Source organism: Anomaloglossus baeobatrachus, chromosome 6, assembly GCF_048569485.1.
Source record: "Anomaloglossus baeobatrachus isolate aAnoBae1 chromosome 6, aAnoBae1.hap1, whole genome shotgun sequence".
In the NCBI taxonomy this organism is placed as follows: Eukaryota; Metazoa; Chordata; class Amphibia; order Anura; family Aromobatidae; genus Anomaloglossus; species Anomaloglossus baeobatrachus.
The window spans coordinates 460,458,184-460,485,393 of NC_134358.1; the positions used below are offsets into that span (position 1 = coordinate 460,458,184).

General features: G+C 43.4%; 1 protein-coding gene across 1 annotated transcript in view; it reads left to right on the top strand.

The window, feature by feature from the left end:
* The window catches only part of EFHB (EF-hand domain family member B), a 108,332-nt gene extending 81,376 nt beyond the window's left edge, over window positions 1-26,956 (top strand). The window contains exons 8-13 of the mRNA XM_075316665.1: window positions 14,147-14,214; window positions 15,175-15,329; window positions 19,032-19,218; window positions 21,269-21,424; window positions 21,592-21,773; window positions 25,474-26,956. Of these exons, the coding sequence (XP_075172780.1) occupies window positions 14,147-14,214; window positions 15,175-15,329; window positions 19,032-19,218; window positions 21,269-21,424; window positions 21,592-21,773; window positions 25,474-25,641 (916 nt within the window). The 3' untranslated portion in view covers window positions 25,642-26,956. The remainder of the gene's footprint in view (window positions 1-14,146; window positions 14,215-15,174; window positions 15,330-19,031; window positions 19,219-21,268; window positions 21,425-21,591; window positions 21,774-25,473) is intronic.
* Window positions 26,957-27,210: the final 254 nt, after the last annotated feature.

Sequence of the window (27,210 nt, forward strand, 5' to 3'; positions counted from 1 at the left end):
AAAAAACACGTAGGGGTCCCCCCAAAATTGGATCACCAGCCAAGGTAAAGCAGACAGCTGGGGTCTGATATTCTCAGACTAGGGAGGTCCATGGTTATTGGACTCTCCCCAGCCTAAAAATAGCAGGCCGCAGCCGCCCCAGAAGTGGCGCATCCATTAGATGCGCCAATCCTGGTGCTTCGCCCCAGCCCATCCCGCGCCCTGGTGCGGTGGCAAACGGGGTAATATATGGGGTTAATACCAGATGTGTAATGTCACCTGGCATCAAGCCCTGGGGTTGGTGAGGTCAGGCGTCTATAAAAACACTCCCCAATACATTCCCTCTTTAACCAATTTATTAGAAAGAAAAACAAATCCAGGTCTGGTGTAATCCAAGGGGTTGCCATGACGATCCACACTGTCCCAGTCAATGAAGAGCAGGATCTACCCCATTGGCTGGGAGAGCAGTGCAGTGACCTGACCTAACATCAATGGGTCAGCCCAGGTCACTGCAGGGGATGACAAGTGCATTACCTGCGCTGATCTCCTGCACTGCCGACAGCACCTGTCACTGAGTTCAATGACCACCGCCTTCACAGCCAAGTATCGCGAGAGGCCCGTGATGTCACCGCTAGTCAGTCTTGGGTCGGAAGCGAGAGAAGGTGATGTGACAAGCGGCGGCCATGGAGGACAGTGACAGCGCTGAGGTCGGGACTTCATCACCGCAGGTAAGCCGAGTGGGACCATGTGTGCAGAGTGCCAGGATGACGGACATGTGAGTGTGTGTGTGTATGTATGTATGTGTACATGCCGCGTGCAGGAGGGGGCGGAGCGAGCTGAGCGGGGAAGTGTGGGCTTCCTGCATGTAACTAGGATAAACATCGGGTTACTAACCAAAGCGCTTTGCTTGGATACCCGATGTTTATCTTGGTTACCAGCTTCTGGCAGGCTGCCAGCGATGGCTCCTGCACACTGTAGCTGTAAAAAGCCCTGCTTTTTGCTGCTAGAACCATTCTCAAACGTATCTAGAACTATCGAGCTTTAGCAAAAAGCTCAAGTTCTAGTTCTATCTAGAACACCCCCCAAAATCACTCGAACCGCGAACTGGAGAACCTCGAACCGCGAACCGCGCCCAACTCTAGTAATGACATCAGTAACCATACATGAACTCACCAGCTCACTGCCCTCCGCGAGATCCAGAATCTCTCATGAGCAGAGACGTTACTGAGTTGCTGACATAACCACTCATGATAACTTTTAACTACATTTTGGCCAAACCCGGCGAACTCGAAGATCCATGGATTTGCTCATCCCCAGTAGTGATATCAGACAGGCTTTTCCATAATGCCCTGCAGCTATTAACTTAGCTAATCCCGCTCTGCCAATCACAAGGGACTATGACAGCCCCCATAAAAGAGGAAGGCTACTACTGTTTTAGAAGGTACATTTAACAACCGAATGCGCCACTATAATACACTTGGTTATTGCAGTAAATTACTTACCATGTGTGTACCTAACAAGTCGCATTCTGTGTTAGTTTTTTTTTGTCAGGGAAATATTAGTGTTTTGAAAAAACAAAAATAGAAATTTGAAAACATTATACACATGATTTATTTTTTGATAACTGACTATTAAAATTTGGAACTTGTACACCGCACAACTATATTGAGGGTTATTGCTGGATTATGAGGCTGTGTTTCTACTCCTGGCATCTGTGGTTACATGTTTCGTTTTGGGCAAGGGGAATTAATTTTGTTTATCCAAACAAATTATTAGAATAAATGATGTCATTTAACAGTGCGGGTCTGTTTTTGTACACCTGTTTAAATTGTCAAATTGGAGTTACGTACCCACCAATATTATGGGCAAGCTTGTGGTGCATTAGCCTATTTGGCTATCACGTGAACTCTGCTTTGTATTTGTGGTTGATTCTATTTTTTAGGGTTGGGTGCCTGGTAACAAACCTATGTAAAGGATGTCATTGTTATAATTGTGTCAAGAGTAAATGTTAAACAATAACATGGCATTGGCAAGAGACGTGGTATTGTGAGAAAGAAAAATCAATACCGCAGCAAAATATATGGGAGATGTTAGATGCAGTAGCACAGGTACTTTTGGCAGCAAACCATTTTGGAAGTAGTAATTTGAAATACAAGTCACCTCTTTTGCCTTTGGCAAGCTTATCAGAGAGGAGGACATTGATGGTATAATGGAATATATGGCACATTGCTTGTCTCAATTACAGCAGGATGATGTAGCCTCTAACACCAACACCATCAGCTTAGTTAGTGTTCTGCTGGGTCCACCTGCTCCATCACAATACACTATTTGTTATACAGAGCAGTTTCCATTCCATCAATCTCAGCTATTTTTTTCCTGCCCCTTAGTCCACTAAACCAGAGAATCCCAGGGGATAGAGAAGCTAATACAATACACCACAAACAATTTCTTGCAGTTGATTTATTGGAAGACATGAACAATCAACCTTTGTATTTGGAAGTACTGTGGTTGGATTTTTAAACACTAATTTTAACACTAAGCTATATTGCTGGCTTTACAAGCCATGGTGGTAGAGCTATGGCAGTGTTAGTAGCACTATAAGCTAAGGCAAACTTTAACATGGGGAATTAGGATGGGCGTAAGTGTAACGGGGGCAGGGGGCGCCTCGGTGGTTGTAGTCGCGGTCTCTCGCCCAGGGGGCGGCAGGCTGACCCCCGGCCCGGCCGTCACTGTTAAAACGGAGGTGTTGTTTGTGGGGCAGAGTGTAGGTGGCAGGGACACTTCCATGTGGGCAATTTGCTTCTCGGTGACACCTTTTTCTCTCAGCTCACAGGCCTCTTCACCACTCCCAGTAAAGAGCCACAGACAGGCAGTTGATGAACCAAGAAACATTTTATTGAACACAGCTTCCGCTCTTCTTTACACCTTTCAGCATAAAGTCACTTTGGTTTACAGGTTAAACTTCTTGCTGACGGTTTCCTCTTTCCCCGGTAACTTTCCCTTGCTTGCAGGGGACATGCGTTAACCCCCTAGTAGCTGCACACTGAACCCTGTTTCACTGTAGGGCAGATCTAGCACAAACTACCGGCTCCGGATAAGTTCTCACCTTTCCACTTCTTTGCCGGGGAACTGCTTCACTTGTTTTCTACAGGCGTTCCCATTTACCTTCACTTCTTTGTCAGGGCACTACCCTTCGCCTGCAAGGGCCACTTGTTATCCCCCTGATAGTTGCACTGCACTGTAGTACACACTACCGGCTTTGGGACTAGTCTTGACTCTTCCACTTCTTCTGCCACTGCACCATTTCCACACTCTGCCCCGTCACCTCAGACTTCTTTCTCCAGTCACATCTCACTGCACACTGGACTCTGCATTCAGAACCCTTCCTTCCCCACCTAGGTAGGCCCTGCCCCTCCTTCCCTGCCACTGTTACCAGGGGAACCACTGCTCTACACTGGCACCTAGTGGGGAAACTGTTTAATCACTACAACAACAGGTAACATTTTACCATTAACATTTACAATTTGCCACCATGCTACTGTGGCGTCTTCAGGGGGGGAAAAACAGCTCCTTCACTACCAGGGGTCCGACTACCCCTTACATTCCTCCCCTCTTAAACCTCAGCCTCCTGGCGAGGTTCATACCTGCAAAACAACACATGTAGGAAAACACAATACTTAAAACACACAGACTGGCACACAAGTTTGGTGCCCGGAGTCCCTCCAGGGAAGCTCCCGGTCTTAGTCGCACATCTGCCCGGAGGCCCTCCTCAGGCGCTCCCGGTCTTAGCTGACCTTCTGCCCGGAGGCTATTTCCAAGCGCTCCCGGTCTTTGGTTGGGCAGAAAACAACAAGACAACAAGATTCCTTCTTAACAGTCACGGAAGGAGTCCACGCACAGTTCTGCATTAAGCTCCTCCCGGGTTCAGTACTTTTAACGTTACTGTAACTGGAAACATTCACTGGCTTTCAACAGTACCGGTTTTCAACGGCAAACAAATCACTCTCTTCCGGACGATTACCTCTGGTTCTGGGATATCTTGCCAGTACGGGGCCTTAACTCCTGAGGGGGGCAGAGGGCCTACCTTAACAGACGCGGGCGCCTCCGGAATCTGTACGGATGCTCCTGGTGGCCCGCTCCCCAGAGTCAGCCGGGACTTGTAGGTGGCCCGGACTTCCGTCGTCGTTTCCCCGGTAACCGCATACCATGAGGTAAAAAACGTGACCTTCGCTGGTTTCTCCGAGACTCCAGTCACGGCCGGTATCATGCTTGCCGGCAACGTGATGGTGGGTAACTCTCCCACCGAGCTCTCCATCGGACGTTCTCTTCTGCGTCCTACGGGCACCAGCGCGCCCGCTACGGCTTGCTTTTCTGCCCTGGCCTCCATTTTGTGTAGCACAGGTAACTGGAACTGTTGCTTCTGCTGCTGGGATTGCAATGGCGCCGGGGAAGGTGGAGGCGGTTCTTCTTTTCCCGCTTTAGCACACACTCCGCCCCCGGCTTCACCCACCAGGTCTGCATAGCATTGGCGACGCCTTTTCTTTCTTGCGGCGCCGCCCACGTCTCTAGACCTCTGCAGCTTCTTGGGGCAAGTACCTCCCCTCTTTGGGCGGCGCACTCCGGGCTTCTTCCTCCCAGGCCTGCCCAGCGCTTTTCGTTTGGCACCAACTTTTCGCGCCTCTGCTGAGTCCATGAGGACGGCCGCCATCTTGCTGCCATCTTGTGGCCTGTTCAGCACGTCAGGCACCACTTGATCTTCCTCACAGTTTCTGGTCGGGGTTTCTTGCATGCAGGCTTCATCCTGCCGACTACGCCAGTTTGTAACGGGGGCAGGGGGCGCCTCGGTGGTTGTAGTCGCGGTCTCTCGCCCAGGGGGCGGCAGGCTGACCCCCGGCCCGGCCGTCACTGTTAAAACGGAGGTGTTGTTTGTGGGGCAGAGTGTAGGTGGCAGGGACACTTCCATGTGGGCAATTTGCTTCTCGGTGACACCTTTTTCTCTCAGCTCACAGGCCTCTTCACCACTCCCAGTAAAGAGCCACAGACAGGCAGTTGATGAACCAAGAAACATTTTATTGAACACAGCTTCCGCTCTTCTTTACACCTTTCAGCATAAAGTCACTTTGGTTTACAGGTTAAACTTCTTGCTGACGGTTTCCTCTTTCCCCGGTAACTTTCCCTTGCCTGCAGGGGACATGTGTTAACCCCCTAGTAGCTGCACACTGAACCCTGTTTCACTGTAGGGCAGATCTAGCACAAACTACCGGCTCCGGATAAGTTCTCACCTTTCCACTTCTTTGCCGGGGAACTGCTTCACTTGTTTTCTACAGGCGTTCCCATTTACCTTCACTTCTTTGTCAGGGCACTACCCTTCGCCTGCAAGGGCCACTTGTTATCCCCCTGATAGTTGCACTGCACTGTAGTACACACTACCGGCTTTGGGACTAGTCTTGACTCTTCCACTTCTTCTGCCACTGCACCATTTCCACACTCTGCCCCGTCACCTCAGACTTCTTTCTCCAGTCACATCTCACTGCACACTGGACTCTGCATTCAGAACCCTTCCTTCCCCACCTAGGTAGGCCCTGCCCCTCCTTCCCTGCCACTGTTACCAGGGGAACCACTGCTCTACACTGGCACCTAGTGGGGAAACTGTTTAATCACTACAACAACAGGCAACATTTTACCATTAACATTTACAATTTGCCACCATGCTACTGTGGCGTCTTCAGGGGGGGGAAAACAGCTCCTTCACTACCAGGGGTCCGACTACCCCTTACATAAGGAGGTCATCCCATTTTCCACACCAAGGCAAAACCTTGGAACTGGGTGGGGTGCTCAGGAGGTGATGTCATCAGAGGAACGGATTACTGGCTTCAACAATACACAACGCTGGCAACTCGAGGCCAAAAGAATCTCTGGGGCAAAATTAACTCATTCTGTGGTAAGGTCTGGAGCAGGTGATGTCACATGTGCTGCTGGTGGAGGAGGTGTAACAGTGCCTGTGTGCCGCCCCTGACCTGGTCAGGCACCACTGAGTACTGTACCCATGCTGGGGGCAGTACAACACAGGTAATCCAGAAGGCTGACCGAGGTGTGGTTACGCAGGCACATAGTAATTAGGTCTCCCACATTGACCTTTGAAGGGACCCCTGGGGAATCCAGGAAGGGACGTGGCCTCCATCTCCACTCAAGGGGTGTGGTAGAGAGCCTGGTTGCTAAGTTGCGGAGGCAGGCACAGAGGGGAGGGAGTAGTAAGCCAGTCAGTCAGTGAAGCTCAGGGAGGGAGAGGAGTCGCAAGGAGGAAACCTGGAGGCTGTCACTAGTCAGACACTGCAGGTGCAGTGGTTACTGACGGGGGAGAATGGTCACCTGGTAGTGCCGCCCGAAATCCACCCAAGGCTGGAGTGCAAAGGGGTGGCTGAGTTCGAGGACTGCCAGGCAAGGACCAGGCCCGCACGGGGTTACAGGTCCCCAGAGCAGGGGCCCATTCAGTTAGCCTGCTCAACCTGCAGGTGGGGGGACTTCACACCCTCCACTATAACCCCACAGAGTCCGGAGCCACATAGCAATGAGAGGGCCCATAGTTCACATGAGGCAAGCAGCCGGAGTGACCTGGTCCAGGCTCCAAGCAGACGGGACGTAAAAGGGGAGAACAGGCAGCAGCAACTTCCCTGGGTGATCCCAGCAGGACATCAGGTCGGGGTCACCACAAAAACACAAGGGCTAGGAAGGCGAGTCAGTAGCCACCCTCACATGTCAGCCTGAAGGAATTCCTGGTTCCACTTGTCTATCACAGCTTCGCTCGGGTTACTCACTCCTGCCATCTGACATGAGTAAAAACTCTGAAAGACATTCTTGCTGTGTGTGAGTCATTCTGCGACCTGTGGTTCCACACACCCAAACTGGGCCCTGGGGCCAGCCTCACTCTCAGGAGGCCACTACATCTAACTGCATTCAAAATCAGCCCCAGGCATCCACTAATCTGCAGTGGCGGTCGCTCTGACCGCAACACCGAGAGTGGCGTCACGAATCCAATAGCAGTCAGCTTACCTGTGACCAGAAGGACCCAGGACGCGCCGTCCCTGAAGACCCTGAGATTACCTGAAGGTAACGGGGCCACAGGGCTGCACAACTGAAAGGTCTGTGTAATGCTTGTGGATGCGAGCAAGGAGTGGACCCACTGGGTCACAACACACAGAAAACCTAGAGGGGCTTGACTATGGAATCTCACCAGGTTTTCACTAGAGCCTCTAAAGGTGAGGGTTTTGCGCTGCAGGTGGGAACCAGGTACCACACAGGAAGACTGGTGCTGCAACAGCTGACCCCAAGAGTATGGACACGGACAGTCACTGATATAGTAGGTGCAGCAGGGATGACTGATGCGACAGGCTCGGGCGATATGTAACGATGCAGCAGCTTCCAGTATAGCAGATAGGGTACAATGCAACAATGGCAGGTATAGGAAACTTGGCTGACAGGGTACAATGCAGCAGCACCGAAATAGCAGACTTGGCCGACAGGCTATGATGCAGTAGCAGCGGAAGCATCAGGTACTAAAACACATAAAGGTATTAGCAATGTGGAACAGAGCACTAAAAAGCAGCACAAGAGATTGAGAACTAGCAACGTATATACCACATTGCCCAGGCACCTCCCTTGAGGGGAAGATGCCTTAAATTCCTAGATGCTTCTCAGCCGTAGGCTGACAGGTACTTCCGAGTTAGGGCGTAGTGGCCCTTTAAAACAAGGTTCTCGCACACGCCCCAAGAGCAGTCCCAGCAAGCCCCGGGAAATGGCGCCAGGGACCATGGACAGAGCAGCCACCTATGAGCGGCTGGGAAGGTGAGAGTGCTGGCGTCCGTGGCGAGGGAGGGTAGCAGGACAATGCAGGGATGCCAGTAAGGGTGTTACAGTCTGTTGCTGGGTATTTTGAGTGTGGGAAGTTTTTTTTGCTAGGTGTGATGAGATAATTCTTTTGCAGTTTGCAGGATCAGCAAGGGTAAAGTAAGTCATTGATGTCCCATCTCGCATAGATTAGGAACTATAGCTCTCCATCAGCACATGAAGCGACATCACCTGCTAGTTTGGCAAAAGAAAGTCAGATAGTAGTCAGAGCAAGCCTCAAGTTGTCCTTTCCCTTCTTGTCATGCTCCTCTTTCTGTCAGTCAGATCACACTCTCAAGTAGTACCTGGTTAGTGTAATCAGGACAATCATTATTATCATCCACCACTACTGCTTGTCATATTTCAGTTACGCCTTCTCATGAGCGCCAATTTTTCATAATAAACTGTCCTGTGTGTTCATGAGGAGTAACACTAACTGTGGCTATTATAACCTTTGTTCTGCATTTTCACCCGTTTTTCCCTTGCAAGCTCTACCTCTTAATTTGCATTCCACTGGGAGCTGGGGGAGGAGGCTAATTGCTTTGATCTCTCCGTTATACATTGCAGCACATTTCTGCTCTTCATTCCTAGCTAGTACACAAAGAGAAGTAGTAGCAGCATGGTGGAAATTATACAGAACTGAGCTGTATGGATGTAAGTGAAGCTCTTGGGTAAGGTAAAAGACTTGTTAGAAAGCTCAGCACAATGGTATTGTCTTCCTCTGACTATTTTCTCACTCTGCTCCTCATTCCTCCCCTTCCATTCTCCTTAGAGTATTATGGGAGGTGTAACTCACTGAGACCACACTGAGACCACAGTGAGCTGAAAGTCCAATTTGTTTTAAAGAAGACCTGTAACCAGGAGAAAAGTTGTAGTTTTTATTTTATTCCCAATGGCCCCCAGGATATTCTATTTTTTTGTTAATCTGACATACTGTTCCAGAGATTTGGGCCTTTTTATTTAGTAATAATCTTTGTCATTCCCAAGGGGGCATAACTAACAATATAATAATGCAGACTTGCCTAAAGGCACCAACAGAGAATGCTTTCAGCGATGCTTAAACACCATAAAAATGGATTACTAAAAAAGGGCTCATATCTCTTGAATTGTATGTCATATTTAAAAAAAAAAAAAAGAATCAGAATACTCAGTGGAACAAATAAATATAAAATAAAATACGAGCAAAAGCTGGATATTTTTCACCACTTGACAGGTGCTCATTAAGAAAATGTCACCAATTTTTGCTACCTCATATGAGAGCAGCATAATGTAGAGACAGAGACCCTGATTCTAATGATGTATCACTTAACAAATTTTCAGCCAAAATTCTTATATTATATACTAAGGGGAAAAAAAAAAAAGAATGTCAGTGGTCACTCAGAATTGAGAGATATTACCATCACCCCATGGATATAGCAGAATGGATATGTAGCTGGTTCAAGGATAGATATTCACCAATTCACACACAAAGAGAACCAGAAAAATGATATGATTAAAACGTTAATCTTTATTGAAACAATTGTAAATAAAATCAGGGTGTCATAATAGGACTGTGCCCAAGGTGGCGTACCAAGGTGGTGAGCAAACGGTGTCCGGTCACAGTAATAATATCATCACTTAAAAGCCTGGAGTGGGATGAGTAATACCAGGAACCACAGTATGAAAAATCAGAGTATAGGACCCTGTGGCCAGAGGACAAACCCAAAGTGGCAGATTACAAGATAAACATTAAGACCGGAGATCACCTTACTCACCGCAGAAATGGCGCCAGGTCCCGCCTACGCATGTTTCGGCGCTAGCCTACGTCAGGGGGGCGTGGCGTCATATCGGCAGAGTGAGCAACTAAATACAGCGTCCCAACCAATCGGGTTGTTTTGTTTGGCGCATGCGCATTGTACTTACCAATGCAATGCACGGACGTGACAGGCACGTCATCACCACGTGGGTACATGGAGATCCGCCCCACAGTAACACGTGATCGAGTCACGCGGTGCCTGTGATGCGGAATAATCCAGCCCCGTTACGTCATGGTGATAAAGATACGCCCCCAGACAGAGCACTGCACGGAGACAGCGCATGCGCACTCACCCGAAGCAGAGAGGGACGCTGAATTATAAATAAAGAGACCTTTTGTACATCGTGAAATAAACGTATGGGACAGTGACCCGCATTAGTATAAAAATGTCCACACAGTATAATATACTCAAGAAGGGGGAAACCAAAACACTGAGTAAACCCAATTCAGAAGAACAGCGACAACACATAAAGTATACATGCAAAAATATAAATATATATAAATAAATAAATACATACATATAAAGCATACATATACATATATGTACAACATCATTCAAGAGAAATACAAAATGTCCATCTGAATATAAAAAATATATATATAGATAAATTGCTGCGTTATTAATTACTTAATAGCTACATAATAAATATTAATATAAAAAATTTAATGTTAAAAAATTAATGAAAAAATGTGATAAAGTGTGTGGAATGAGAGGGGTAAAAAATTCTCTTCCCATGTGTAATTTATTAAAAATGTGAATAATGTGTAAAAAATATATATAAATATATGGGAATAAATATAAATTACTATAAATATATACATTAAATTCATCCAATTATATTAAGAGGACAAAATATCCAAAAATAAAATCTTGTGTGTATGTAAGATGTCCAAAAAAGGACAAAATGTGAATATGATGATGAAATATTACAGTGAGTGAAAAAGGTGAAAATGTGACTAAAAAGTATTAAAAAATCAATATATAACTACAGCATGATATAAACGTTTACAGCAGATAGATATAGCGCCTCCATATATAGTCCAAAATCCATTTTGGAAAAAGTATTTCTTAGTTCTCCTGGCTGTAATCCGACATTAAGTTCATTCCACCATTCTCTTTAGAAAAACAACAGGAAAGATCAAGCAGACTGTGTGTGCACATATAATCTATAATAAAAGGACAACAATTAATAACTGTACACTATTACACTAAAATTAAAACATACATTAAAAAGTCTGGTAGAAAAATGTGATAAAATTCTGCCAAATATGACTCTGATCAGAGAGATAAAATGCAACTATAGAAAAAACCGGATGAAACTATATTACACCCTCACCATAGTTTCACAGAAAAGGTGCGAAGCTTAAATTCTCATTTAGGCCCTTAGGATAAATTGTGTCCAAAGTCCAAATCCAACGGCTCTCACATTGCGACAGTTTTTTGGCCACATTGCCACCCCGTGCATTTGTGACAATGTGGTCAATGCCTCGGACCCGCAATAATGTTGAATCACACTGGTGAAATCTCCTAAAATGTTTAGGAATCGTTTTCAGTGATTCAATATCTTCTTCTTTTTCAGCAGCAATTATGTCACGAACATGTTCTCTGATTCGGACTTTTAAAGCCCGAGTAGTCAAACCCACATAAATCTTTCCACATGGGCAAGTGGCATAGTAGATAACCGCAACCGTTGCACAAGTGATGTGATGTGTGATGGTATATGTCGTGGTTCCACTGGAATCTGAAAAATCAATATTTGGACACGCCACACACCTTCCACATGGCACACAACCCCAACTAGGACGAGTTTGAAGATTAAATAAGGATTTTTTTGTAGGTTGATAGTGACTAGACACTAACGTGTCCCTCAGATTTTTGCTGCGTCTTGCCATGACACTCAGAAATGATGGCACATATTGTCTCAGCGTTGAGTCCGAACGGAGGATAGACCAATATTTCTCCATACATTTGTTCATTAGATTCCACTGCGAGTGAAATGTAGTTATAAAACGGACTTGTTCTTTTCCACGTTTTTCTTGCTTTTTGTATAGTAGTGATTGTCTATCACTACTAATTGCTCTAGAGTATGCCATATTCACATTTCTCTTGCTGTAACCACGTTCAAAGAATCTCTTTTTCATCGCGTCAGCTTGTTTCAAGAAGTCAGAGTTGGAGGAGCATACTCGCCTTAACCATAAAATTGACCCGTAGGGATGCTCTTGAACATCTGACTTGGATGTGAAGATGTGGCGTGAAGTAAAAAATTCACCGCCGTTTTCTGAAAATATTGGTCTGGAGTTGGTTATCTTCATCGCGTTTAATCAATACGTCTAAGAAATCAATTTCTTTGGAATCGCATTTACAAGTCAAGTGCAAGTTATAGTTGTTCTGATTTAACTTATCAATGAATTCCTTCAGATCGGTCACATTACCCTTCTAGATAAAAAATATATCATCAATGTACCAGGTCCATAATATGACCCGGTCCATTGGTAACTCATTATCAGAGAGAAACAATTCTCTCTCCCACAGCCCCAGGAAAAGATTAGCGTATGATGGGGCACATGCTGCGCCCATCGCTGTTCCCTGGAGCTGTAGGTAGAAACATTCTCTGAAGGTAAAAAAGTTAAGTGTTAGCGTGAACTCCAACAAATCCAACACAAACTTCACAAAACCAACCTCCATGTTGCTCATATCTAAGAAAAAGTAAGTGGCTTTGAGACCATCTTGATGGCGGATAGAGGTATACAACGCCTCAACGTCACAAGTTACCAGCAACTTGTCCTCCTCAGTATATACCTCATCAAGTTTTCTCAACAAGTCTGAGGTATCCTTCAAGTATGACGGAAGGTTCTCAACTAATGCCTTTAAATGAAAATCAATAACTCTGCAGGCATTTTCCAAAAGGCCACCTACACCCGATACTATGGGCCTACCTGGAGGGTTATCTTGGATCTTGTGTATCTTCGGCAAGAAGTATATAGTAGGTATCACTGGATCAATAACATTCAATGCTTGCGAGAGTTCCTTATCAATTTGTCCAAGAATGACCTCCTTATCAAGCATTCTAGTTAAGATATTCCTGTAGGAGTTCAAGGGGGTAAACGTAAGTTTTTTGTAACATTGAGTGTTCCTCCATTGCCTAAATGCCTCAGTTTCATATATCTTCTGAGGCCAGAGCACAATGTTCCCTCCCTTGTCTGCTTGTTTAAACAGAATATCTGGAATTTGTTTTAAACGATTAAGGCTCCGTCTCTCCTCTAAAGTCATATTGTCCTTATAGATGTTTTTTGGTATCTGATTAAACTCCTCTGTCACCAACTTTACAAACAGGTCCACAGCTGGACATGATGTTAAAGGAGGAAACTTTTGGGATTTTATTCTAATTGTTTCTGGTATCTTACCTACCAATCCACCTGTATGTTCCTGTGCCAAATCTTCAAGGATTCTAAGTGATTCTTGTTCAATATCCGAGGGGAACATAATCTTTTCATCTTCATTATGGAACCACAAGGGTGCTGCCCTTGTTAGGGCGTAAGCTACACATGGGGCACGACAAGGGTTGTTTGTACATGACAAATTGAGACTTTACCCCGGTGTTTCCAGCGCGCCCCGTCTGTGTATGCTTGGTATCCTTGCCTGTGGAAAAAAATTCGGGTGAGATTATTCTTATTGCTTATACAATGACCTTTCCAGAAATGGACAGTTTTCATACTCTCCAAAAAATTCTGGCAAAATTACATAGTGAACCTGACTAACTCCTTTGCAGCAGCCACATGATTATTCTCATCCACTGGGATTCATTCCCTAAAGACCAGGGTTGCAGACTAAAAAATAGTCTGAAAAGCCTGAAAATTTGTCAGGAAGAGCCACTACTGATATCAATATCATATGTTGTTTTTTGCTTTTATTATCACTGCAGTTAGAGGTGGTGGTGAGCTGAACAAAAGAGAAAGACCACAACTGCCTAAGCCCGGATAGTGGGCATGGGCAGCTGCGGTCTCCCGCGGTGGAGACTCACGGCCCTGCAGGTCAGGACCCCCGCATCCAGGATGCAGTGGGTCCTGATCGTGGGCATGTACTCTAACTGTTATTTACTAGGGGTATGTACCTTCTGTATTGCAGAAGGGAAGATGACCTTAAAACTGCAGTTTGAGCTGTATCCAACTGTATATGCTGAGCACTACACTAAATTAAATATGCTCAGTTCAGTTTTTTATTTTTCAACTAGCAATATACTAGAGATATATTGAAGTTATTATTTTTTTTTAATACAAGTGGTGTATAGCATTAGAGAAACATGGCTACTTTCTTAAATATTGGATGTTTCCATTTTAAAGAGATGCAAGTAGAGATCTTGAAAACCTCCCACAGAAATCATATAATAATCCAGAGGCTAATGTCAAGCACCAACCAAATTAAAAGTTATTTTTAAATCTGATATTTCCTGCTCATAGTTATGTAGACATATCTTTTATACCTCACAGGATTGCAGACACTTTGAAAGTTCCTCCTGATCATACGTTTGGGATGCTGCTTCAACCTCAAAGATATGGTAACATTTCCATGTTAAGTTTTTTTTTTTTTTTACTAATTCGCTTACCATTGGGATGCATTAGTGAAATAATCTGCTATATTTAGAAATTCATTTAGGCTAATTTATGAAAAAAATTGGTCAATCGATTCTCTCATTATACCTTATGGACCAGTGACTCTACCCCAAGAGTCCTCACTAAATCCTGTAATCTCAGCACAAAGCTGAGCTGTATACATCCAGCTCACCCAAACAGCTGTTATCTTCAAGAGAAGAAAGTCCTCCAGATTTTGAGCTCACACTGGTTAGAGAGGTGGCCTGCCACATATGTATTTTCTAAATATCTATCCTTAAACAATAACCACTTTTATAACTTGCTTTAGTATACATTATCCAGCACTTCTCTCTTTCTAACTAATCCTTAAATTAGTTTTTATTCATTGTATTTCCTGTGAAGTTTCCTTGAGACAAGTCTCAAACATGACTTCACAGGATGCCGGGGCTGCACTCACTCCCTGCAGAGTCCATTCTCTCCAAGAAAAGGGCGTCATCAGGGGTGGTGCTGCAGTTACTTACTAGTTTCTTACATCGCCATTCTCTGAAGGCATCCTGGATTCTGGGTGATGGAAGCTGTGGGTGATGTGAGTGCTGTGTCGGCACTCTGCTTCTATATTTCTGTCACCGTAATGTCTAACTGTGGAGAAAAACATCAGTAGAGGTGCGTAGATTGAAGCAATGATTGATATTGAGGGGTTAGTTTGTAAGGATAGATATTTAGAAAGGACATTTTAGGTGCTGGATCATGCCTTTAACTGAAAGTATAGCCTGCATCCATGTAATACCGAAGGAAATCACCTTATTTACAAATGACACATATCTGAGAAAATACTTATTTCATCCACTATCGCTTCTTACGTTTTCCTGAGAACTGATAGGTCCTCTTTAAGTTCACATAAAAGTGTCTTTCTTCTCTTCTTTCAGGAGCTGGAGATCTTCTTCACTACAGAGCACCTAGAGATTTTTTTCATGGTAAAGAAAAACAAAGGGCTGTATTGGCAGCTGTTCAGCAACACTTAAAGAAGACAAACCATCACAGTTTTACCTCATTAGTGGACGCTTTTAGGCATTATGACAAGGTTGGCTGTTAATTGCAAAGCATTAATATTTGTAATGTGCTTTGACATAATATATTGTATGTACAAGTTTAAAATTCTATATCACCAAAAGTATTTAGCAGAGAGTGATATAAACTCTTAAAGTCACACTGTGCATAGCAGGTCCATGTGAGCAGTATGGAACAGTTGAAGTTCTTTGGGCTTTGTACTTGCAAGGTTCGGTTCGGTTCATGTTCGCCAACTTTCCCAGTGTTCACCAAACAACTCGACGAACATACCCGGACACCACTGAATTCAATGGGAGGCAAAACTTATGTGTTAGTAAGAGCAAGGGAGGCTGGTCTTGGTAAGGGCTGATGGTAGAAAGGGCTAGAGGGGCTGCGAAATAAAGAAAATACGGAATAAAGCAGGACAGTTATGTTTACTGAGTCTCCCGCTTGGCTGTCACATTGCTTATTAACCCTTCTACATATTCACTACTTCCCCCGCCCACCGGCAGCCTTGGCATCTCTTATTGGTTGCAGTCAGACCACGCCCCCAAACTGTGTAGCATTGTCTATGATTGATTGGAATCACGCATGCTGTCTAGGTCTCCTAATGGAGTATAAAAATCAATTTAAAAAAATTGGCATAGAGTCTCCTGTATATTGATACCAAGCGCAGATAAAGCAGGCAGCTACAGGCTGCAGCCCCCAGTCATATGCTTATCTTGGCTGTGTATCAAAATACGAGGGACCCCTTTTTTATATATTATTTAAATAAATATTTAAAGAAAACGGAGTGTGTTCCCCCCAATTTTGATACACAGCCAAGATAATGTCAACAGCTGGGGGTTGGTATTCTCAGGCTGGGGAGGCCCATGTTTATTGGGTCCTCCAGCCTAAAAATAGCAGCCTGCAGCCACTCAGAACCTGAGGTGAAATCACTGAGTTCAATGAGGTCACCTGAAGTCAGTTTACATGCAGTCACAGGTGGGTTAATGTAGGAACCTCAAGCTATGACCACAGATAAACTGAGTGACATCACCGCTCACAGCTGTGGCTCAGTCAATCTGTGCCTGAAGCCACAGTGTGTGGTCATGTTCTGTGCCCCAGCACTGTGATTTCAGCATGTAGCAGAGTTGGGATCGTCATGAGTCCTCCTGTGATGGGGCTGAAAGCAGATGGTTTCTGCTATAGTGTAAATGTGACTTAAATAGATAATAAAACAAGCGCACTATGAGAAGCACCCGTGTAATCCTTTTTAACGTTTATAATATTAGAATTGCTCACCTTTGTTGGTTGTGCGCCCCCGCACAACTTCAGTGTCAGCTTATCAGACTGGAGTTCCTCCGAACAGATCCTGTGTCCAGGCTTCAGGAGTCCAGATTTAGGGTATCAATGTCGGCTACTGATTTCCACCGGCACCATGGAATTCAGGTTTTTGTTCCTCAATCCTCCAGCTAACCAGCTGGGTTTTTTTGATATGTCAGCAGGTCCTTTGCAGCTATTACCAATTCCCAATAGGGAGGGGGTATATGGATAATTCTTTCGGTCTATATATAGCGCAATAAGGATATTTGCTGGTGATAGTTATTTGAACTTTATTAATTAGGCACTCCTATTATTACAACGCGTTTCAGCAGAATTGCTTTCATCAGGTAAAATAGGAGCAGTATCTACTGCTCCTATTTTACCTGAGGAAAGCAATTCTGCTGAAACGCGTTGTAATAATAGGAGTGCCTAATTAATAAAGTTCAAATAACTATCACCAGCAAATATCCTTATTGCGCTATATATAGACCGAAAGAATTATCCACATAGTGTAAATGTGAACAGTTACCAAACAAAACCATTCTTTACTAATTCTTTGAGAAAAGTGTTTGTGAATCCGATCCTGACCCGAACAAGTTTGTGACGAATTTGAGATTGGCAAACCTTTTTTGATCAAGTTTGCGCATCTCTATTAATGAGAATTTTACCTCAGTAATTGAAAGCCAAAACCAGGAGTGAAACAATCAAAGGAAAAGTATACTAGAAACACAGGCACCACTTCGGTATTTTTTCCCCACTCCTGATTTTGGCTTACAAATACTGTGGCACTCAGTATCTGCAGTCTGACTGTCATTTCTTGAGTTGCCACATCTTCTTCTCAATGTCTTTGCTGCCTGGGACTGAGGAGAAGATGTGAGCAGTACAGGGAACGCCTACGCGGAAGTGACTACAGCCACAGAAGCCAGTCTTGTCTCAGTGAGTAAATGCATCATCGGGAAAGTACAGATCATTTTCATTTATGGGAGGGGCCAAACATTAGAGGCTGGGTGATGCCTATGGCGGCCATCTGCAAAGCTGCCATTTTAAATTCAACTTTAATTTTTTCAATGGGAAGGGGGTCATGTGACACATCAAACACAAAGAGAATTGCATAAGAAAAACAATGGTGTGCTCATTTTTAAGGTAGCTATATGTGTTATCGAGTTATTTAAGCGTTTGTTACATGGAACAACGACAGTAACCCACTAAAGTATGTGCTCAAAGAGCTGCCCATTGTGTTGCATTGTCAATGCAATTCTCTTCACCACTCTTGACACACCGAGAGCAATGCTGCAGATCCAGGATCCAGGATGTGGGACTCCTGAAACAACGGATACAGGAGGCCTGTGATAGCATTTCTTCTGTGGTATTGCCCTCGATGTGTCAAGAGTGGGAGAAGAGAATCACGTTGACAATTCAACACAATGGGCAGCTCTTTGAGCAAATCCTTTAGTGGGTTAATGGCATTGTTCCATGTCACAAACGTGTCAATAACTCGATAATGAATAAAGCTACGTTAAAAATGAGCACACCATTGTTTTTCTTGTGCAATTCTCTATGTGCTTGATGTGTCACATAACCCTCTTCACATTGAAAAAATTAAAGTTGAATTCAAAATTGCAGCTTTGCAGAAGAACGCCATGGGCGTCACCCGGCCTGAAATGTTTGACCCCCTCCCATGTACTAATATGCCACAAACGGTAAGGTAATATCAGCAACCACTTCCATTTTATCAGGGTGTATCCATATTTATGGTCCACCCTGTAAATAATAAACATGACACTAATGTGCATGGGTTGGTAATGACATCTGGGGAGAAATACATGTCAATAGCACCTTTAGAAATACATTTACTTAGAAAATTGGTTTATTGTTCCATACATATTTCAGTCACTGTATGACACAATGAACACATTATATCAGTGTCTGTTTTTAGTAAAAAATTAGATATCCCGTAACAATGCTGGCACATCGTATCTTACACCTCTGAGTTGTGCTTTAACTGTGTTATTCTTTCTGGAAATGTATGTACATATAATATGGGCATTACAATTCCCTTGTCAATAAGATATGTTACTGCAAAGTCTGAGATTGTCAGAACTCATTGAACAATGTCAGACTGTGTAGGAACATCTAGAAGGACTAATAAAGGAATGGTGAAATACAGTCTCATAAAATATACTATCATTGTTGTGTCATGAAGAATACAGATATTTACTAATCAGGAGAGGTGACAGCTCATCCTTAGCATATATCATTTCCTTGTCCAGTTGCTCACTGACGATTCATCAATTGGCATTACAAATCCAATGGTCCTTTGCATCTAACCTTTATGACTAATCCCGTGCTACTGTTTTTCATGCTACGTCTTTAGTCAGAGTAACCAAAAATTCTAAGCAGATATTCTCACTGTTTCATTTTTTCTCCATAGAACAGTGATGGAAAAATTGATAAGGATGATTTAAAAAAGACATGTGACCAATTTGGCCTTGATCTGGACCCTGTTCTCTTGGATTCGTTAATAGAATACTGTGATGCAGACAAAGATGGTTTGATTGACTTTGTAGAATTTGCAAACTTTCTGAACTGGAAAGGTAAAATGTCAATTGGAAAACAAGGTAAGAGTAATTACCTCAGTATTTATCTGTTCAAATGCTGATGTTGATGTGATCAAGACTTCATCAATTTAGGTGTGAATACTAGAGTGGAACAAAAAGATTCTCAGGCTCATGTTCTGTCAGCCTTGTCGGTAATCCATGGTCAACAGACCAGAGCACTGCAAACCTCCCACTACCTGCGTCATACCCAGTGCTTCTTAACATTTGACCTCTCAGCGTTTTTAAGTTGCAGCGGGATGCACATGATGTCACCCTACTAATCAGAGCAGTTGCCGGGGATATTGTAGATAGTAGGAGGTCTGCAGTGCTCTGGACCAAGGTCCTGCTAATCTTTCTGCTCAACTCTCAACTTAGTCAATGCTAACAACAAAGAAAGGTGGTTGAGGTGGAACATTAATATTAAGTTGTGGTTGAGACAAACAAACAGGTGTATTATGCAAATGGTGTTGAGTGCTGTGATGTGCTTCATGAACTTAGTATGACAACTGTGATGTTGGTGGCAGCTACATCACTATTTGCGAGTACAGCACTCTGGCAGTCCCATAGAGAATGAATGGAGCAACATTGAGCTTGTATGTACACTGCTGCACTATTTAGATGTAAGACATAAGTGTTTGTCAAGGTCTCATCAGTCTGACCCCATCGATCTTGAAGGTATCTCCTATTTTGTGGCTAGGTAATAAATTCTTGTTACCAGAATACCCCCTTAAGCAACCACTAAGTACAAACTTCACATATGCACTGTGTACCTATTTTAAGGGGTTGTCTGAAATTTAATTAATGGTTTATCCATTGGATAGGTGATCTGTATGACACCTGACAGCTGGCACCCACTTACAGGGTAGATAAAGTTCAATAATCGTCTGCTGTATTCAGTCCTGCACATTACTTTCATCTGTCCACTATTTTCTAGCAGATTTCAGCTGATCAGTGAGTTGGACCCCCAATCAATCAATCAATCTTCTATTGATGACCTGTCCTTTAGATAGGTCATGAATTGTTAAGTACTGGACAATCTCTTTAATTTATTTTGCTTTGTTGTACCTTACTATATGCCTATGGTTTGACTTTCATAACTTAAGTGTCATGTGTGTGTCACAGGTGACAGTCATGTGGTTTTTGGCAATATAAGATCACAGCATTCTGCTGCGTAGAATGCTCCCTGACTTTCTATTGTTCCTGCTGTTAGTATACATTGTATTAGGAAGCTTTCCTGCTGGGTTTTCATCTCTTCACCTTTTGGACCCAGTGATGCCCTCCTGCCATCCGGCTGCTGATTATCAGTATTCTCCATGTGTTTAAAATACTCCCATCTTGCTTGGACTGGTGCTGGTGATATTATTCAGTTGATTCAAGCTCTGGTTGCAAGCAGGTGGCTTGTACTCATCTTTGGTATCATTGCTGAAACCTTGCTGAACTTCTACCTGTGTCATTTGTGGATAATTCATGCATTTTTTCCCCTGTATGTTCTCCTTTTATCTTCTCTAGTGTTTAGTGTTGTTGACGAATAGCTCATCCCTATTTAGAGTCCAGTACTAGGGATACCTAGGGTCAGGTGTCCGGCATGTCACATAGGTGCAGTACCTATCTAGGGTGGTGAGAGACCCCAGGGACCAGCGGGAGGATTGGTCAGGGGCCACCATCTCCCCCTTACCTAGTCACAGGGTTTCCCTTCCCTTTCACCGCTCTCTTGGTACTTATCTGTACCTAGCGTGACAATAAGTCCTAAATTTCATACAGTCACATACCTGCTTTTTACCGCAATGATTATTTCCTAATACCATTGCAGTCTACCCACCCACATTGTTTTTTGTTTGACTGTTCTTTCAATCAGTATTTATGATTTTTTTTGTTACAATTTAACTTATTTTCTAATTTTCTATTTTAGTTTAATGGTTTTTCTGTTTGTGCTATATATTTTCTTGGTTAAAGGGGCTATTTAGTGAAAACAAGTTACTAATACATATGGTTAGTATGTATATTGGAAGTCTTAAACATTTAGATTACTGTACAGATTATTTATGCTAACTTAAAGAGGACACTTCTGTAGTCTTGCTTGAAGGTCATCTGAAACCCGAAGATCTTATTTTGGAAGAAGGGGCATCAGAGAAGACACTCAGAACACTTTCAAAGGGAAACCAAGCTCCTGAGTTCTACCAGACCTCATCTTCTAGGATCAATGCCACTGTTGGAGGACCAAGTTCTTGTAAGTATAGTCTAATCTACATGCCCATACGGAACTGTAATAGGTTCAACAATGCCGTTATTATTAATTGTTTATTGGCTATGGAGACAGGAAAATAAACACTATGAAGGTCTAATAAAATGTCAGCTTGCTTTTCTTATAAAATGTGGGGTTTTTTTGTTACTCAGGCTTTCAGACCCGTGGCATACCTTCTGTTCGAATAGATCTTGCTCCTCCTAGAATTCGCAGGATCAGCGACAGAACTAATTATGGAGATGAGTCAAATGCTTTTGGTTTGCTGTGCCCCTCCATCTTTACCCAACACATGGTCTACGAAAGTGATATTTTTAAATCCCGGCCAAAAGAAGAGGTAATGGACAAGTATTGTGTCTTTGTTGTTCTGTAGTGTTGTTGTCACTGATCGCTGATTATCGTTTGTATCACCGTACACAGTAGACCTTATGCACAAAAGTGAAAAGTTATTAACATTGCAAATATATTTTCTAATACAGTGTAAATCTACCTCAGATTAGGAGAAAAGCTGTCCTGTTAATTACCGTATGCCTTTAAATTCTTCCCAAGAATGAGAGCACACATTGCGACTTGTCCCATGCATCTGAAACCCCACTCATGGTGATCACCAATTGCTGCACAATTTTAATTTATAAATGACTGCACGGTCAACCACGGTGTGTGACCGAAGGCTAATAGTATAATTACCTTTTTCTGTAAATAAACTGGTTACTGTTTCTAATTACATCCAGTGGATATTTAAATACGGGTTTCAGTGTGGATTCTATTTGTAAAGAACAGCAATGCGTTTCAACCACATTCTGTGGTCTTCATTAAGCTTATGAAGTCTAATGCGGGCTTTACACGAGACGACCGATCGTGCGATGCATCGTCGGGGTCACGGTTTTCTTGATGCACATCCGGCATTGTACACGATATAGTCTCAAGTGACACCTCCTAGCGACGCAGTATCGCTCACAAATCATGAGTTGTGTACTCGTCGCTAGGTTTCATAAAATTGTTTAATTAAAATGGCGCCGGTTGTTCATCGTTTCCGTGGCATCACACGTTGCTCCATGTGACAACACGGGAACGATGAACACAGCTTACCTGCGTCCCGCGGCACCCGCCGGCTGTGTGGAAGGAAGGAGGTGGGCAGGATGTTTACATCCCGCTCATCTCCACCCCTCTGCTTCTATTAGCCGTGTGACGTCACTGTGACGCCGAACGTCCCTCCCACTTCAGGAAGTGGACGTTCGTCGCCCAAAGCGAGGTCGTCCGGAAGGTAAGTGCGTGTGATGGGGGTTAAACGAGTTTGTGCGCCACGGGCAGCGATTTGACCGTGACGCAAAAACGACAGGGGCGGGTACGATCGCTCATGCTATCGCACGATAGATCGATTCGTGTAAAGCAGGCTTAAGTGTGTATAAGTCTTATGACCATGAAATTGTCAATTGCAAATTAATTGCAGAATTTCTAATCCACAACGTCAGTTATACTGAAAATTTCGTCAGGAATTTTTATGGGGGACTGCACCCAAGTATGCATATAAATCAAATGCAGTTTGTTGTGGAGAAATTGTAAGCTTGCTGGAAAATCTGCAACAGAGAAACACTGCACCTCATGGCCTAATAGAGGCAAAAACTTGACAATTTTAGGAAAAGCAATGTTCTATAGTTTAAGAGTTACATTAATACATTGGCACTTCAGAGACAATTTTTTAGTTTGGAGCTGTTGTGGGGAATCAACTGTGGGACACGCTCTTTGCACTTCTGCCGAAAGGCTTATTATTCCAATCAAGTGATTTGTATTAAGTGGAGGCCATACAGATTAATACCTGTCCATGGTATGCATGGTTGAAAATATTCTCCAGAACTGGAATTGCTATGATACAGAGGTTTTTCCCTTAATCTGGATCGTAAAGTGGGCCCCAAGCTAGGTACTTGGTACTGTACAACCCTCTGTTCCATATTTTATGATAAGGTAGATAAACAGAGGTTGTCTTTATCAGACAAACCTTTTAAGTGGTCTCAAATTTAGAAATGGATAAACTTGCAAAGTGCTTGTAAAATCAAGCATTTTTGCATTTACTCCTTACTCAAAATCCTTTCTGTTCTCAATAATAGAGGGAGATTTATTTCTATAGTTTATAGTATAGTTTACAGTAGCTTGTGGCCAATGTACAGCTCACTATCTAAGTTACTGGCAATCCTACAGTCTCAGAATGGCTGATTACCTAGACAAGGAGCGTGCGTTGCAAGCAGAGTCTACACTTTAAAGCCTACTTGCTTTTCCAAGATCGAGCCAGGTACAGCCCACCCCCTCTACCATGTGGCAGACACTTCTACTATTGATGTAGTTTGGGTGAGCAGCAAGACTGAGTGGGCCAAAATTCCTCAAGAGCATTGTAAAATACTGATTGCCAGTTATTGCAAACAAATGGTTACAGTTGTTGCTGCTAAGGGTGGCCCAACCAGTTATTAGGTTTAGGGGGCAATCTGTTTTTCACACAGGGCCCTGTATGTTTGGATTTCTTTTTCCCTTAATAATGAAGATCTTCATTTATAAACTGCTGTTTGTGTTTACTTGTGTAATTTTCGTCTAATATTTAAATTTGTTTGGTGACAATTTTAAGTGTGACAAACATGCAAACATGCAAAAGAATACGAAATTAGGAAGCGGGCAAACACTTTTTCACACCACTGTATTTGACTTTAAGCTGATCCTGTCAATACACCTTAAACATATTTCTACTCCTATGTGCAATTGTGCTGCCCCTGTGTCAGCAGCCGGGCTGCTCGGATCTGGATCCGCGGTGGCTCGAGGGGCGTCCGGACCCGGGGATCGCGTGGCCACTCGAAGAAAGGGGGGGTATTTACAGGGGATGGTGTATTGAGAGTTTGTGACGCCACCTGTGGTGTGTGGTAAGGTGGAGTACCATCGCTGCAGCTGGGAGTACCCGGTGGCGATGGAGTGGGCAGCCAGGTGTTTATCCCCTCCACGGATAGGGGGGATGCCTCAGGACTCATTGATGGTGATAGGGATGTGCCGTTGGGGAGGTAAGGGTCACTTGCGTGCTTACTCAGTCCAATAATGCTGACACCGGCAACTTTAGTAAACCAAAGTTTTGGACACCGCTTTCGCTGAGGGGAGCACATTTCGGGCCCGTTTTTGCTGGTGTTGCCTGTTAATCTGTGACCTTTACCTTGGCACTTTGTTCTCTTCTGGTTGGTCCCTATAGCATGAAACTACTCGGATCCCGCTCCCCAATGTAGATAACTGAGGGAGCTTACTCTCAGGGTTCACGCTTGGGATTTCCTGGACCGTATGTGTGGAAAGTCCTATCCTCCTCGTTGCGCTAGTACCCCGATTTTGGAGCGGGTGGAGAGCGGATCTTGAAGTCTCCGTTCTCGTCGAGCGAATTGTCAGGTTCCCTGAAGCTACTCCCTGACCTAGGGTCCATGTACCCAGTCATGCCCTGGTCCCAGCTCGGTGATGGTACAAGGCCGTCGGCTGTACTCCACGACAATGCTGTGCCCCTTGTCACGATCCCCTGCAACCGGGGGTCCAGCTCCTACCAGGCCCAGACCAACGTCTGCTACCTAGTACTTCCAAGGAGCCCAGCTCCTGACCTCCTCTCTCTTTCACCTCCAACACTACACTCTCCCTTTCTCTGACTCACTCCTGACACTCCTGACCTCCTTTTAACCAACCCCTCAAGTGGGCGACCCTATTCCAGTCAGGCCATCCACTGGTGGGTGGGGTGCAGAGTGTTCCTAGGAATTTGATTAGCTGGTTTTGGCAACACCATTGGTTAGGGATGCGTAACCAAGGAGGAGGTGGATATTGCACAGAAGAGCAGATTGCACAATACCCTGGGACAACCTGATAGGCCAGGGCGTCACACAATAGTATTAATAAGTTCGGGTACTCTAAGGGTAGTCCTGTATGGTTAGTGATGAATTCTATACATATTTTAATACATTCTTTCATGTGAATTATTACGTTGCAATCAATTTTTTTATATTTACTTAATGTGAAAACCTTCTCTTTTGCAGATTGTGCAGATTCTACATACTATTGGTGTTAATATGCCAGATAACACATTTGAAGAGCTCTGGAATATGGCTGCAAAGACACATCCAAAGGGAGAAGTTTCTATTGAGACAATGAGGAGTGTCTTAAATGACTTGCAGTCTGACAGCAAATTATACTCAATTGCTTGAAGATAAATTTTATTAAATGTGTTATTCTCTCCAAACACCTTGTTTAGCTAATTAAGAAGTAAAATGGGTTTTCTCATGAAAATAAAAGTTTATTTTAATCAATAGATCTTGGAATAAAAACTATTTTCATAATTGGATGTGTTAAAAAATGTTCCTGTACTGAGATAATCTTATATACTTGCCCTTACTAGGTACTGTGTAATGGCCGTGTCTGACCGTGCAGGAACATGGTCTGATCATACCACATCTGGGCAAGGGAGGAAACAAAATAGAGACTATAGCGATTACAGCATGAGATCACAGCTGATTATTTCTATGAAGTAAAACGTTTTCCTGCCTGTTTTTAAACATCTTTTACCTCACAGAAAGAAGCATCTATGATCCCATGCTGTCCTGTCTGTAAACTTGCTTTTTCTTTCTTTCCTTTCCAGGAGATGTGGTATAATCTAACCATGTTACTGTTCTGTTAGACACGGCCATTACACAGTACATAACAGGGGCACATTAATTATATTTCTCAGCACAGAAAAATAATTTCCACAATGGATGTGTAAAAAAACGTTTATTCCAAGATTTATGGATTAACTCCTTAATGATCCATGACATACTATGTCCATCATCTGTCGTCTCCCTGCCCTCATCTTTCCCTGCACGTGTTTGCTGATATGATCAGCTCATGTGGCTCTAACACCTGTGGGTGGATGAGAGATCTGCCCATTGCAGTTAACCAGTTAAAGTGAGGATTGCGTCATTCCCCGCTCCCATCGGCACTCCCATATCGTGATTATGGGGCAGCATGGGTTGTTGTGAGAGTCAGAGGTCAGCTGATGGTCCCTTTGTCTGTCATAATGATCCTCCTGTGAATGCTGGCTGCGAGCCAGTGTTCATAGGAGACAGTGATTTGTGCTATACAGAGCAATGGTGATGCCCCTTTTTCCCAATTGAAAATAATACAATTTAAAATAAAAAATAAATACAAAATATGGGTATCGCTGTATTTAGAAATGTCCAATCTATCAAAATATTAAATAAATGAAGCGAGAAAATAAATAAAAACTCCAGAATTGCAGATGTAATAACATGCAATCAAAACATTGCATGTTCCCTAAAATAAAAGCAATAAAAACATCAGCTTAGGGCGCAAAAAATAAACCCTCACACTGCTCCATATCCCAAAAATGTTAAAAGTTACAGTCGCAACACAAGAAAGATTCTTTCTTTTTCAAAAAGATCTTTTTCAATTTTTTTTTCAACATTTCTGAACTTTTTTCCCCCATTTATGTATACATGTTTGGTATCTACTTAATAATAGTGACTTGGAAAATCATAATGCCAGGTCAGTTTTTGGTAAAATGAATGCTGTAAATAAATAACTGAAAAAACAATTGCAGAATGTCACTTTTTTTTTTCCTATTTCGTTACACTTGGAATTTTTTTCCGCTTACATCATATTATAAAATGAATGGTGTCATTCAAAAGTACAACTTGCGCTATAAAAAACAAGTCCTCATTAGGCTATATTGAGGGAAAAATCTAAAAGTCATGGCTCTTGGAATAAGAGGAGGTAAA